The following is a 13486-nucleotide window of genomic DNA, read 5'->3' as shown; positions in this document are numbered from 1 at the left end:
GTAGATCTTGTTGTTTAACAGGTCAGTAAGGAAGCACATGTGTTACTAGATTGAAAACTTGGTTTGTAATATTTTGATAACTTAATTTCAATATAATTGGTTTCCTTTTATGGTAGGCAGAATAATGTCACTTCAAAGATGTCCATATCCTAATTCCTAGAACCTCTGAACCCCCAGAACCTAACACGCCAATAGGAATTTGTTGGGTGTGATGCGATGTGTGTGAGGTGTGATGAAGGAGGCAGGGGTGGAGTGATGCGAGCCACTAGCCAAGGAATTTGGTCAGCTTCTAGAAGCTGGAAAAGGACAGGAAATGGGTTTTCCCCAAGAGCTTCCAGAAGAAACACAGCATTGCCAACCCAATTTAGACTTCTGAACTTCAGTATTGTAAAATAATAAATCTGTGCTGTTTTACACCATGAAGCGATGGTAATTTGTTATAGCAGCAATAGAAAACGAATACACCATTGTAAGCCTGTTTATTTGATTAAATATTTTTTCCTGTATAATTTTTTTTTTTGCATTTAAGTAAATGTTATTCTGAGAAGGGGTCTATAGGCTTCACCAGATGTAAAAGGGTCGTGGCATGTAAGAGGTCTATCTCATGTCATTGTTAGGATCCTGTTGGCAGTGGTGGGAGTGCCTGAAAGCATTTGGGTTGGAAAATCCATCCCAGAGAACCATGTCCCTATGTGGTGGGTCACAAGATCTGAGCCAGAGTGTGGGAGGGAGGGGCCAGCAGGAGGGTACCCTGTGAATACACCCAGGTTCAAGCTTAGGGTTCTGCTGTCTGGTCCTGCTGGCCTGGCCTGGCTTGGCCTTGGAAGGGCTCAGTGGCCCTGGGGAATCCAGTGTTGTCTTGATGTAGTATACTATAAACAGAGTTGTGAATGAGCCTCCATGTTCTAGAATGAGGAAGGCAGGGTCTTGGGTGTATGTGGAGGGTGAGGTTCTGAGTCATGGACTCTTCTAGTTAAGCAGATCCCCTCTATATTCATTTTCTGGTTTTGGCAACAAATCACTCTAAAATTTAAAAGTAATGAATCTGAAAGTAATGATATATTATTTTCCACAATTCTGTGGTTGGCGGGCAGTTCCTGTGGCTTTGCCTGGGCTCACCTGCAAGGCTGCAGTCAGCAGGTGAGTGGGCTGGGGGCTGGCTGGCCCTGAAGGGTCTCACTCACATGTCTGGAGCCTCTGCAGGAAGGGTTGGAATGTCTGGGATGGTGCGGCTAGTTTCTCCAGGTGGCCACTGATCCTTAGGGAGTCCAGCATAGACTTCCTTACCTGTCTGCCTCAGGGCAGCAAAAGATCCAGAGCAGAACTGGCAAGGGCTCTAGAGGCCAAGGCTGGAAAGCCACGTGGTATCACCTCCATTGCATTCAAAAGCCCGTCACAGGACCAGTGTAGATTCTCGGTGAGAAGAGTGGCACGATCCTGGGGTGTGCCTCCAAGGGCAGGAGGAACAGATGCAGCCAGCTTTGCAAATGATAGACCCCACTCTTCCTTTCAATCTCTCATTCAAGGTCTTCCCCAAAGGGATTCATCCCACCTGTAGATGCCACAGGCCCAGTCCTGCTTCTGCCCTGAAGCTTTTTCCTTTCCCTGCTGTTTACGTATCTCTACTGGTGATAGTTACAGTTTTACTAAACTATAGACTATAATAAGATTTCAGCAGTTTTTCCATTAATATTCTACAATGCTTTAGTCATTTTGTCTTCTTAGTCTCTTCGAATCTTGTGATGATTTCTTAGTTTTTCCTTGTTTTCCGTGACCTTAACCCTTTTGGAGAGTAGTAGTCAAGTATTTTGTGGAATGCCCTTCAATTTGGGTTTGTCTTATGTTTTTCTCATGAAAATCATCAGTCCAGGGCTATGGAATTTGGGAAGAACACAAGAGGGAAGTGCCCTTCTCATCCCTTCATATCAAGGGGTCCATGATACCAACATGAAATACACACATTGGGCCGGGCATGGTGGCTCACGCCTGAAATCCCAGCACTTTGGGAGGCCGAGGTGGGCGGATTGCCTGAGTTCAGGAGTTCGAAACCAGCCTAGGCAACATGGCGAAACCCCATATCTACTAAAAATACAAAAAATTAACTGGGTGTGCTGGAGGGTGCCTGTAATCCCAGCTCCTCGGGAGGCTAAGCCAGGAGAATTACTTGAACCCAGGAGGCAGTGAGCCGAGATTGTGCCACTGCACTCTAGCCTGGGAGACAGGGCGAGACTCTGACTCAAAAAAAAAAAAAAAAAAAAAAGAAAAGAAATACACACATTGAAAGTTTATACTCACTGAGATTTGACCACTGTCAAGATGTAAAACACTGTTCTACTGATTTTTATGACTCACTGTTGGGTTGCAAACAGGACTTCAAATAATCTGACCTTAATGCAAGGCAGAAGTAGAAGCCCTGGGGCATAAATATAGTATTTTCAAGCCTCCCTCCTTTTGCTTCTAGGCCCTGTCCACCCTCAACCCAGGCCACTTCCCTCTACTCCATGCAGACCACATCTGCTCTTAATCTGCCCTAGAAGGTGAGGAGGTCACTTCCTAGTGACATACACTGGTCACTTAGTCACCTGCTTCTTCTTTAGCAGCTGTATCAAGGGAGGCAGATGCCTAGAACCTTCTTAATTATTCTGGAGGCTACTAGTGCTATATGACCTCATCATACATGTTTGAATTAATTTTTAGTTGATAAAATACTTTTCCTGTAGGTCCAGTCGTCTCAACCACCCACTGAGGTGGTCAGGGATTATGATGCTAGTTTGTCCTATATGAAAATGGAGGCTCAGAGAGGTGGAGGTAACTGGCCCAAGACTCTGGAGCTGAGGGGTGCTGGAGCTGGGATTTGAACTTTGGCATCCTGACTCCTGCCGGCCCCTCTGAGGCTGAGTGGGCAGCAGAGTGGGTTATCCCTGGGGTCCGTTCATCATTTATAGTGTTGTGTCCACGGGGAGGCTGTGTTCTGGGTCCCAAACACTCGCTGTCTGGGAGACTGGCAGCATGTGAAAAGGGCCTCCCTTCGCAGACTGCAGGGACCTGCCTGCACTTGTTTCCAGGATGGCCTGACCTTACTGCACTGCGCAGCCCAAAAAGGCCACGTGCCTGTGCTGGCGTTCATAATGGAGGACCTGGAGGATGTGGCCCTGGACCACGTAGACAAGGTGAGAGTGCCTCAGGGCTACTTATCATTCCCATTGGGCGGGGGGCTCCTGGGGCCACTCTTGCCCACGGAGCTTACCACATTCCTTGGGTGCATCCTTTGATCTGTGGGCATATTGCACCTGGCCTGGGGAGCCGCTGGTTGGGAAGAGGTGTTGGGGCACAAATGAGCAGAATACAAGCAGAACACAGTCAGTTGCCGCAGAGAGGCCCTGATCAAGGACTAGGTGGGTTAGAAAAGCAAGCCATTGCTTCTGCTTCCTGGAGGAGGTGGCATTTGGTAAATAAACTGGATTTGTGGGTAAGATTGGAAATCAGGGGTTGGAAGGGGCACCAAATGGAAGAGCGAGGCTTGTGGGAGCTTTAGGGACAGCAAAGGGCTCTAGTGTGAGTTCTGAGGGGCTGGAATCTTGGGAGGGAAGGTCTGATGGGTGGTTGGAGGTCCCTCTGGAGATCTCAACCCCCATCCTCAAGAATCTGTTTATTCATTAGGCAGCAAGGAGCCACCTAAGGACTGGCCAGGGAGGGACCCCAGCAAGTGGCTCTCGTTGGGAAGTTGGGTCTGGGCTTTCCAGGCAGGGTGTGGGGAGGCAAGTGGAGAGGACAGTGTCTGGGGCAGGAGAGGCCACTGCAAAGCCAGAGTGGTTGGGAAACAGAGGCCAGGTGGGCAGAGGCAGGTATGCCCACTGACAGAGTGAGGAAGGCTCACACCACTTCTCCTCCTGGCCAGCTGGGGAGGACGGCGTTTCATCGGGCAGCTGAGCACGGGCAGCTGGATGCTCTGGATTTCCTCGTGGGCTCTGGCTGTGACCACAGTGTCAAAGACAAGGTACTGTGTCCGTGAGGCTCTGGGATCCTGACCAGGGTGCAAAACTTGCCAGCTTCCAGGCTCTGGCTCCTCACCTGTGTCCACGTCTGACTCCCATTGTACTGGAGGGCCATGTGGCCCAAAGACGAGAGCGTATTTAGTGTTCATCCAGCAGGCCCTTCACTAGCATGCGTTATGGGCCAGCCCTATGCTACAGGTTGGTGGCAAAAAGATGCCCAAGACACCGTTTCTTACTCGAGGAACTCAGTGCCACGGTCATAGTAAGGATTTCTGATCTGACGTGGCTGGCCAGGGTGGCAGATCTGGGTGGTTGGTAGTGCTGCCTGGAGTGCGTTGAGCAGGGCTGTAATCTACTGGGGTTGTCTGTTGTTGGCAGACGTGGGGAAGTGTTAGGGGGTGGTAGCCACACAACTGCTCTGCTATGGTTATGGCAGGAATAGGATGGGAGCATGGAGGAGGGAGCATATCATTCAGGGTTTATAAGCAGGATTTCACTAATCTGAGAAGGGGCAAGTGATGGGGACCGGAGGGTCTACCCTATAAATGACTCTTATCATTGGACCCTTGCGAATCATTAGAAATTCTTTTTTTTTTTGAGGCAGAGTCTCACACTGTTGCCCAGGCTGGAGTGCAGTAGTGCCATCTTGGCTCACTGCAACTTCCGCCTCCTGGGTTCATGCCATTTTCCTACCTCAACCTCCCTAGTAGCTGGGACTATAGGCGCCCGCCACCATGTCTGGCTAATTTTTTTGTATTTTCAGTAGAGATGGGGTTTCACCGTGTTGGCCAGGATGGTCTTGATCTCCTGACCTCGTGACCCGCCCACCTTGGCCTCCCAAAGTGCTGGGATTACAGGCGTGAGCCACCACGCCCGGCCTGTTACAGCAAATTCTAAATGATGCCTCCAACAAAGAGATTAACTCCATTATTAATCTTCTGGTTAATGTGCTTGGCCAGGATAGAGGGAGTTCTGTGTATACCGAAGTGATAGAGAGCTCACACACAAATCCACTGCCGGGTCTTGGAACTGGAAGGCGTCTGAATTCAGCCTTCTCGTTTTACAGCTGTGGAAACTGACGCCCAGAGAGGGAGATGCCTTAGCCAAGGTCGCACAGCGAGACACAGGTAGAGCTGGATTTGGAAGCAGCATCCTAATGCATAAAGCTGTGCTCCTCCCCTTACCAGGCTGCCTCCTGGGTTGGACCCCCTTGGGTTCTGCACTGAGTCCATCCATACTCATCCTTTTGGGTTGAGCAGGTGGTTGAGCAAGGCACTGGGCTAGGAACTGGGCATACAGAGAATGGGGAGGGCAGCACCTGCCAGGACTGGCTAACCCAAGAGGCAAAATGATCACACCTCAGGGCCCCAGGAGAGCATGAGCATCAAGAACAGAGAAAGAGAACATACAGCTTTGATGAACTTCTCCAGAATCTTGCAATCAGAAATTCTGCAAAGAAGCTTTTAAAATTGCATACCCCTGTTAAGTTTTGTGTTTTCAGAATAGGAGTGTTTTCATTTTCAGTTTCATCTGGGGAGGGGGCACAATAAGTTTTTCAATGCCTGCTAAGGGGATAGACCTCTTAGAGTCAATGACAACACAGGTCACTCCACGTGTGCTCTAGAATGCTAGGGAGGCTTTGAGAGCCCAGAGAGAGCGACTAACTCCACTTGGAAGGGTGAAGTGTTGCTGTCAAGGCCTCACAGAGGCGGAGATGCTGGACGTCCCCAAGGTGGAGGGGAGAGGACCCCAGGCCCACGCCAAGGCTGCCTTCTGCCCAGCTGTCCTGCCTCTGAGCCCCCTGCCCTGCCCAGGAAAGTGTGAGCGCCTGTCAGGCATCCATGTGTGCCACCTGCAGCTTCAAATGCCAGAATATGGATATTTATAACCCAGAAGGAAGAAGAAAGCCCCGCCATTGCCTCTACACCCCGTTAACTGGGGGCATGTGTTGGCCTTTCAGTTCACCTGCTTCGTGCGTGTCTCTGAACACAGAGATTTCACACTGTGACTGCATTTCCCACTGCTTGTCCTGGCTTGCAGCAGCCAGCCGACAGGCTACAGGCTGCAGAGAAGCTGGCAAGGAGAGAAAAACAAAGTTGTTGAGGGCTTTTTAAAATTACTTTACAATTTTATTATTTTTAGCTGAATTTTTTTTTTTTTTTTTTTTTTTTTTTTTTTTTGAGACAATATCTTACTCTGTTGCCCAGGCTGGAGTGTAGTGGCGTAATCACAGCTCATTGCAGCCTTAACTTCCCATGCTCAAGCAATCCTCCTGCCTCAGTGTCTCCAGTATCTGGGACTATAGGCACGCACCACCACATCTGGCTAATTTTTGTATTTTTTGTAGAGATGGAGTCTCACTATATTGCCCAGACTGGAATTCCTGGGCTCAAGCTATCTGCCCACCTCAGCCTCCCAAAGTGCTGGGATTACAGATGTGAGGCACCATGCCCGGCAGGGAGATCCCTTTAAAGGACAACCCCAAGCAGGCTGACCTCAGCAGGGGCCACTTCAAATACAGAGTACGTTGCACCCTCTGCCCTGCCCAATGCAGCTGCTTCTCTTGGCTATGTCACTGTCACCTTTAGACTTTCCAAGTGCAAAGCAACTACCAGTCCTCTGGCCTTCAAGTTCCAGGGACACATGTCAGGCTCTCCACATGATCCCCTGAAGACCCTCCTACATTATTGACTCATTGAACAAACATCTACTGAGTGTTGGCCATGTGCCCCAGGCCCTATTCTAGGCACTTAAGGAAACTTCAGAAAACAAAATAGATGCCCCTGTGGTGCTTATGTTCCAGCAACAAGGGTCAGACACGTGGAACGAATCCAAATGCCCATCAGTGATAGACTGGATAAAGAAAATGTGGCACATATACACCATGGAATACTATGCAGCCATAAAAAGGAATGAGATCATGTCCTTTGCAGGGACTTGGATGAAGCTGGAAACCATCATTCTCAGCAAACTATCACAGGAACAGAAAACCAAACACTGCATGTTCTCTCTCATAAGTGGGAGCTGAACAATGAGAACCACATGGACACAGGGAGGGGGACAACGCACACCGGGGCCTGGTTTGGGGGGCGAGGGGAGGAAGAGCATCAGGATAAATTGCTAATGCATGCAGGGCTTAATACCTAGGTGACGGTTTGATAGGTGCAGCAAACCACCATGGCACACATTTACCTATGTAACAAATCTGCACATTCTGCACATGTATCCCAGAACTTAAAGTAAAATAATAAAGAAAAAAGAGTCAGACGATAAACACTAAGCACACAGCCACTGACAGAGTGTGTTGGCAAGGCGATCTGTGCAGTGGGGAGAGGAAAAGCAGGGCAGGAAGATAGGCTCAGGATGACAGAGGTGGGGTTTGCAGTTTCAGAGTGTGGCCTGGGCAGGCCACACTACTCAATAAGAAACTAATGTCTCACACAGAGACTTGAGGGAGGCAGGTGACTGGACCAAGCAGCTGCCTGGAACAGCCTGAGTTCAGGGGAGAGTTGCTGGGGCCTTGAGCAGTGAGAGGAGATGGATTTGGGGGACCTGAGGAGGGACTGGCTTCAGATGGGCATGTGGAAAGTAGAATTGGTTTTGTTTAATTTTTAAGCAATGTGCCTGCTTGATGTATAAGGAAAGAAAGACCAGGGCTTGGCCCTGCAATCTGCCCCTGGTTGTAGTTTTTGGCACAGCTGTCAGGAGCAGGGTGGCACTGACCCAGTGTGCATGGCTGCAGCTCATCACAGGTCTGTGATTCTGGGGCTCTCTGGTCTGCTGGCCTCTCAGGAGCCCTTTTTCCTGCAGGAGGGGAACACGGCCCTTCATCTGGCTGCTGGTCGCGGCCATATGGCTGTGCTGCAGCGACTTGTGGATATCGGGCTGGACCTGGAGGAGCAGAATGCGGTGAGTCACCACCTGGGGGATGGCGAGATGCATGACCCTTGCTTGCTGTCTGCCTTCGAGGAACCCCCACCAATCCATGGTGCAGTCTAAAGCCAGGAGGCTGAGGGCATGATCTCAAACTGAGAGCCCACCAGGGAAAGACAAGCAGCAGCACTGAACTCCAGGCTTAATGGTGGCACTTGGCAGGACGGATCACCAAATAAGTGAGACACAGAGTGTGTGTTCAAAGAAGGGAGACGTCGCCATGGACAGGATGGTGAGGGAGGGCTTGCTGGAGTAGGAGGAAACAGACAGAGCAGGAGGGGCAGAACGTGAGCAGAGATGTGGAGCCAGGAGTGGCTATGCCATGTGTGTGCTCCACAAAGTGAGGACTTCAGGGGTGGGGCTCATGGGATCACAAACAAGAAAGCTCATTTTTCCCAGGGGCAGGGCAGTGGAGAGCTCAAGGGGCCCTGGGGCCAAGGCACAAGGGGCGTCCTCTCACAGTGGGATTGGGGGTCACTTGGGTGGGCCTCCCCACCATCCTCATTGCTCTCCTTGTGTGTTGCAGGAAGGTCTGACTGCCCTGCATGCAGCTGCTGGAGGGACCCACCCTGACTGTGTGCGGCTCCTCCTCAGGGCTGGGAGCACCGTGAATGCGCTCACCCAGGTAGCCAGGCCCTCCCAAGACTGCGGTCTGCTCTTGTCTGCTGAGCCATAGCCGTGTCGGCAGTAATGGCCACAGTGATTCCTGAACCCTGAGTGAATAGAGGCTTCGAGGCAGCAGGCCAGGTTCTGATCTTGGCTTCTCCACTGCTGAGCCCTGTGACCCGGAGCAGGTTACTTAACCTCTCTGAGCCTTGTTTCCCAATTATAAAGTGGGATGACATTTACTTTTTTACATTATTGTGAGGATTAAATATCTAACACAGTGCCCAGGACATAATAGGGCCCAACACCTCAACACCTGTTAGTATTTTTTTGGTTTTTCTTTTGAGATGGGTCTTACTCTGTCACCCAGGCTGGAGTGCAGTGGTGTGATCTTGGCTCACTGCAACCTCCGCCTCCTGGGTTCAAGCAGTTTTCCTGCCTCAGCCTCCCAAGTAGCTGGGACTATAGGTGTGTACCACCACGCCTGGCTAGTTTTTTATTTTTTTGGTAGAGACAGGGTTTCACCATGTTGGCCAGGCTGGTCTTGAACCCCTGACCTCAAGTGATCCGCCCGCCTCAGCCTTCCAAAGTGCTGGGATTATAGGTGGGAGCCATTGCACCTGGCCCTGTTAGTGTCTTCCATTTGTTGAGCTCTTGATAGTTCACAAAGCCCCTTCCTAACTGTTACCTCAGAAAAATTCCACCCATTTTGCAGATGAGAAAACTGGAGCTTTGAGGGCACTTTCACAGGGTCACAAGCTAGTACAAGGCAAAGTTGAGTCTCAAAAGCCTGTTCCCCTGACTCCAGAGCTCCCACCCACTGACGAAGCTTTCCCCTGACAGAGCTGGGGCTTGGGATGTGGCCCTGGATGAACCTCTTCTCTTTCTCCCCATTGTACTCATCAATTCTGCCAGTAGAAATTCTCCTCTATGACCTGGAAAGCGGGGTTGTGGCCTTTCTTTAGGTAGTGAGTTGGTGTTTTTGCTTTACTTTTTATTTTTTTTTATTTTTATTTATTTATTTTTTTGAGGCGGAGTCTTCACTCTGTCGCCCAGGCTGGAGTGCAGTGGCGCAATCTCGGCTCACTGCAAGCTCGGCCTCCCAGGTTCGCGCCATTCTCCTGCCTCAGCCTCCCGAGTAGCTGGGACTACAGGCGCCCGCCACCACGCCCGGCTAATTTTTTGTATTTTAGTAGAGACGGGGTTACACCGTGTTAGCCAGGATAGTCTCGATCTCCTGACCCCGTGATCCGCCCGCCTCGGCCTCCCAAAGTGCAGGGATTACAGGCATGAGCCACCGCGCCCAGCCTGCTTTTTATTTTTGTATCAGTGACAAATAACCTTTTTGGCTGGTTGAATGGCTTCAGGTTCTGGAATTCTTGCTTTGTTCTAAATGTCAATAGTATAGCAAAAATATTAATAATAAATAATACAATATAAATAATAGCAAAAATACACAGGCCGTTCAAAAACAGAGAATTAAAATGTTATGCTAAAAAATATTTATTTCCCCACTGCTTAATTTGACTGGCTTTGAAAAAAAAAGGCTGGGCAAGGTGGCTCATGCTTGTAACGCAGCACTCTGGGAGGCCAAAGCTGGAAGATTGCTTGAGCCCGGGAGTTTGAGGCTGCAGTGAGCTATGATTGCACCACTGTACTCCAACCTGGGCGACAGAGTGAGACCCTGTCTCAAGAAAAAAAAAAAAAGAGAGACTGGGAAGGTTGCACCCAGCTGGGTGGCCACTGGGTGGTGGGCTGGAGCTGCTCATCATGCCAGGACTTGGGCTTCAGCCTCAGCTTGCGGTTTCAGGTAGAGGCCACATTCCATTTCAACACTCCCACCCCTCCCAGAATGTCATGCTGCAGGGTCTCGGAGGAGGTGCCAAGCCCACGGTGACTGCATTTCCCACTGGGAGATGGACTGAGTCCCACACACCACAGGTACTCACTCAGTTGGGACTTTAGCAGGGTGGCTAGCTAGTCCTAGTTTGCCCCATACTGTCCTGATTTTAAAATGGAAAGTCCCACATCTCAAGAACTCCTCAATCCTGGGCAAACTGAGACAGTGGGTCACCCTAGTGGGGCTTGTCTGGTGTGTGCCTTGTGCAAGGTGATCATTGGGCTGGGCTGGGCTCTGACTGAAAGAGAGCACTTTGAGGCCCACTGAGACCAAGCCTCCATTCTGGCCCTGCCAGGATCCTGTTTGGATGCACCAAGACCAGCTTGTGTTGGGCAGTGCATGCTGGGTGGAGTTTGCTCTGTATTGGCAAATCTTATTTGTCTTCCTCTTTAAAAACCACCTCCTGGCCAGGCGTGGTGGCTCACGCCTGTAATCCCAGCACTTTGGGAGGCCGAGACCAGTGAATCACAAGATCAGGAGTTCAAGACCAGCCTGGCTAACATGGTGAAACCCCGTCTCCACTAAAAATACAAAAATTAGCTGGGCGTGGTGGCGGGTGCCTGTAATCCCAGCTACTCGGGAGGCTGAGGTAGGAGAATTGCTTCAACCTGGGAGGTGGAGGTTGCAGTGAGCTGAGATTGTGCCACTGTACTCCAGCCTGGGTGACAGAGTGAGACTCTGTCTTGGGGAAAAAAAAGAAAACCACCTCCTTAGAGTCAATCGACTGCATGTCTTTACCAGTCATAGACTTGGGCAGGCTTTGGTCTACATTCTTGCATTTGTGATAGGAGGTGAGGAAAAGACTGAGACCATAGTGAGTTCCTTTTACTGGTCACTAGGCCTGGGAAAGTCATTGACTTCTCCAGCCTCAGTTTAATGGGGATAATACTCCCAGCGGTGTTGTGACACTCAGATGGAAAAATGAATCTCAAAGAGCTTTGCAAACCTCAGTAGGAGTGGTCCTTGTGATATTGCATTGATGCCTGTTTCCTTCTAGAAAAACCTAAGCTGCCTTCACTATGCAGCCCTCAGTGGCTCAGAGGATGTGTCTCGGGTCCTCATCCATGCAGGAGGCTGCACCAACGTGGCTGATCATGTAAGCGTGGGTGCGAGGGTTGAAGGGGGTCTCCATTGCAAAGCCTTCCATGAGCACACTAATGAAGCACAAGGAGAAACGGGAACATCAGACCCTTGGGGTTGGGGTGTGGACCAGGAGTAGGGGAGCCGGCAGCACTTAGGAGAGTGAAATACTGTTGTGGCTGTAATAGGATTAGAAACCAAGCTTGCAATTCCTCTGAACTGAATTATCAGCTCCTGTTCTCTGCTCATTTATGCATTGGGGCGTTTTTTTTTTTTTTTTTTTTTTTTTTGACGGAGTCTTGCTCTGTTGCCCTGGCTGGAGTGCAGTGGTGCAATCTTGGCTCACTGCAGCCTCTGCCTCCCAGGTTCAAGCAATTCTCCTGCCTCAGCCTCCTGAATAGCAGCTGGAACTAGAGGCACACACCACCATGCCTGGCTAATTCTTTTTGTATTTTTGGTAGAAAAATACATGGGGTTTCACCACGTTGGCCAGGCTGGTCATGAACTCCTGACTCAAGTGATTCGCCTGCCTCAGCCTCCCAAAGTGCTGGGATTACAGGCATGAGTCACTGTGCCAAACCTAGGCATTGGGTTTTACTATTAATCTTTTATGTTGCCTATCTGTCCACTTAATTGTTAATCTTTTTCCTGTTATACATTTGGTCCACACACAGGAACCATATAATCTTTTGGTTAAAACACAGACTTTGGGAGTGCAGTGCTTCACACCTGTAATCCCAGCACTATGGGAGGCTGAGGCTAGAGTATTGCTTGAGCTCAGGACTTCAAGACCAGCCTGGGTAATCTAGGGAGATCCCATCTCTACAAATTTTTTTTTGAAAAACTGGCTGGTCGTGGTGGTATACACATGTAGTCCTAGCTATTCGGGAGGCTGAGGCAAGAGGACTGCTTGAGCCCAGGAGGTTGAGGCCACAGTGGGCCATGATCACACCACTGTACTCCAGCCTGGGCAACACAGTAAGATTCTGTCTCAAAAAAAAAAAAAAATTGGCTGGGCATGGTGGCATGAGCCTGTAATCCCAGCACTTTGGGAGGCCAAGGTGAGCAGATTGCTTGAGGCTGGGAGTTCGAGACCAGCCTGGGCAACATGGCGAAACCCCATCTCTACAAAAAATATAGAAAATTAGCCAGGCGTGGCTGGGTGCGGTGGCTCACATCTGTAATCCCAGCACTTTTGGAGGCCAAGGCTGGCAGATCATGAGGTCAGTAGATCAAGATCATCCTGGCTAACACGGTGAAACCCTGTCTCTACTAAAAATACAAAAAATTGCCAGGCGCGGTGGCTCACGCCTGTAATCCCAGCACTTTGGGAGGCCGAGGCGGGCGGATCATGAGGTCAGGAGATCGAGACCATCCTGGCTAACACGGTGAAACCCCATCTCTACTAAAAATACAAAAAATTAGCCGGGCGTGGTGGTGCTGCCTGTAGTCCCAGCTTCTTGGGAGGCTGAGGCAGGAGAATGGCGTGAACCCAGGAGGCGGAGCTTGCAGTGAGCAGAGATGGTGCCACTGCACTCCAGCCTGGATGACAAAGCGAGACTCCGTCTCAAAAACAAAACAAAACAAAACAAATAAAACAAATAAAAATACAAAAAATTAGCCAGGCGTGGTGGTAGGCACCTGTAGTCCCAGCTACTTGGGAGGCTGAGGCAGGAGAATCACTTGAACCCAGGAGGCAGAGCTTGCAGTGAGCCGAGATCATACCACTGCACTCCAGCCTGGGCGACAGAGTGAGACTCCATCTTAAAAAAACAAAAACAAACAAAAAAAAAGGCCGGGCGTGATGGCTTATGCCTGTAATCCCAGCATCTTGGGAGGCCAAGGCGGATGGTCACGAAGTCAGGAGATCAAGACCATCCTGGCTAACATGGTGAAACCCCGTCTTTACTAAAAATACAAAAAAATTAGCTGAGCGTGGTGGTGGGCGCCAGTAGTCCCAGCTACTCGGGAG

The 13486-nt window shown here is 50.0% G+C and overlaps 1 protein-coding gene across 24 annotated transcripts in view; it reads left to right on the top strand.

Moving 5' to 3' along the window:
* Window positions 1–13486, top strand: part of LOC105493012 (ankyrin repeat and death domain containing 1A) — a 64010-nt gene that overhangs the window by 30520 nt on the left and 20004 nt on the right. For 18 of the 24 annotated variants that reach the window (XR_011626439.1, XM_071101207.1, XM_071101205.1 and 15 more), the window contains 6 exons: window positions 3066–3170; window positions 3899–3997; window positions 7806–7904; window positions 8455–8553; window positions 10386–10475; window positions 11432–11530. Coding sequence is in view for 23 of the 24 variants with exons in the window: in XM_071101207.1 (XP_070957308.1) it covers window positions 3066–3170; window positions 3899–3997; window positions 7806–7904; window positions 8455–8553; window positions 10386–10475; window positions 11432–11530 (591 nt within the window). In the remaining variant the exon portion in view is untranslated. Of the gene's footprint in view, window positions 1–3034; window positions 3171–3898; window positions 3998–7805; window positions 7905–8454; window positions 8554–10385; window positions 10476–11431; window positions 11531–13486 lie in introns of all 24 variants that reach the window. The other 6 variants (XM_071101225.1, XM_071101215.1, XM_071101218.1 and 3 more) reach the window with 2 other exon arrangements.

Source organism: Macaca nemestrina, chromosome 7, assembly GCF_043159975.1.
Source record: "Macaca nemestrina isolate mMacNem1 chromosome 7, mMacNem.hap1, whole genome shotgun sequence".
NCBI classification, from domain to species: domain Eukaryota; kingdom Metazoa; phylum Chordata; class Mammalia; order Primates; family Cercopithecidae; genus Macaca; species Macaca nemestrina.
The sequence above is the reverse complement of the archived record's forward strand: the minus strand, read 5'-3'. Positions and strand labels throughout refer to the sequence as shown.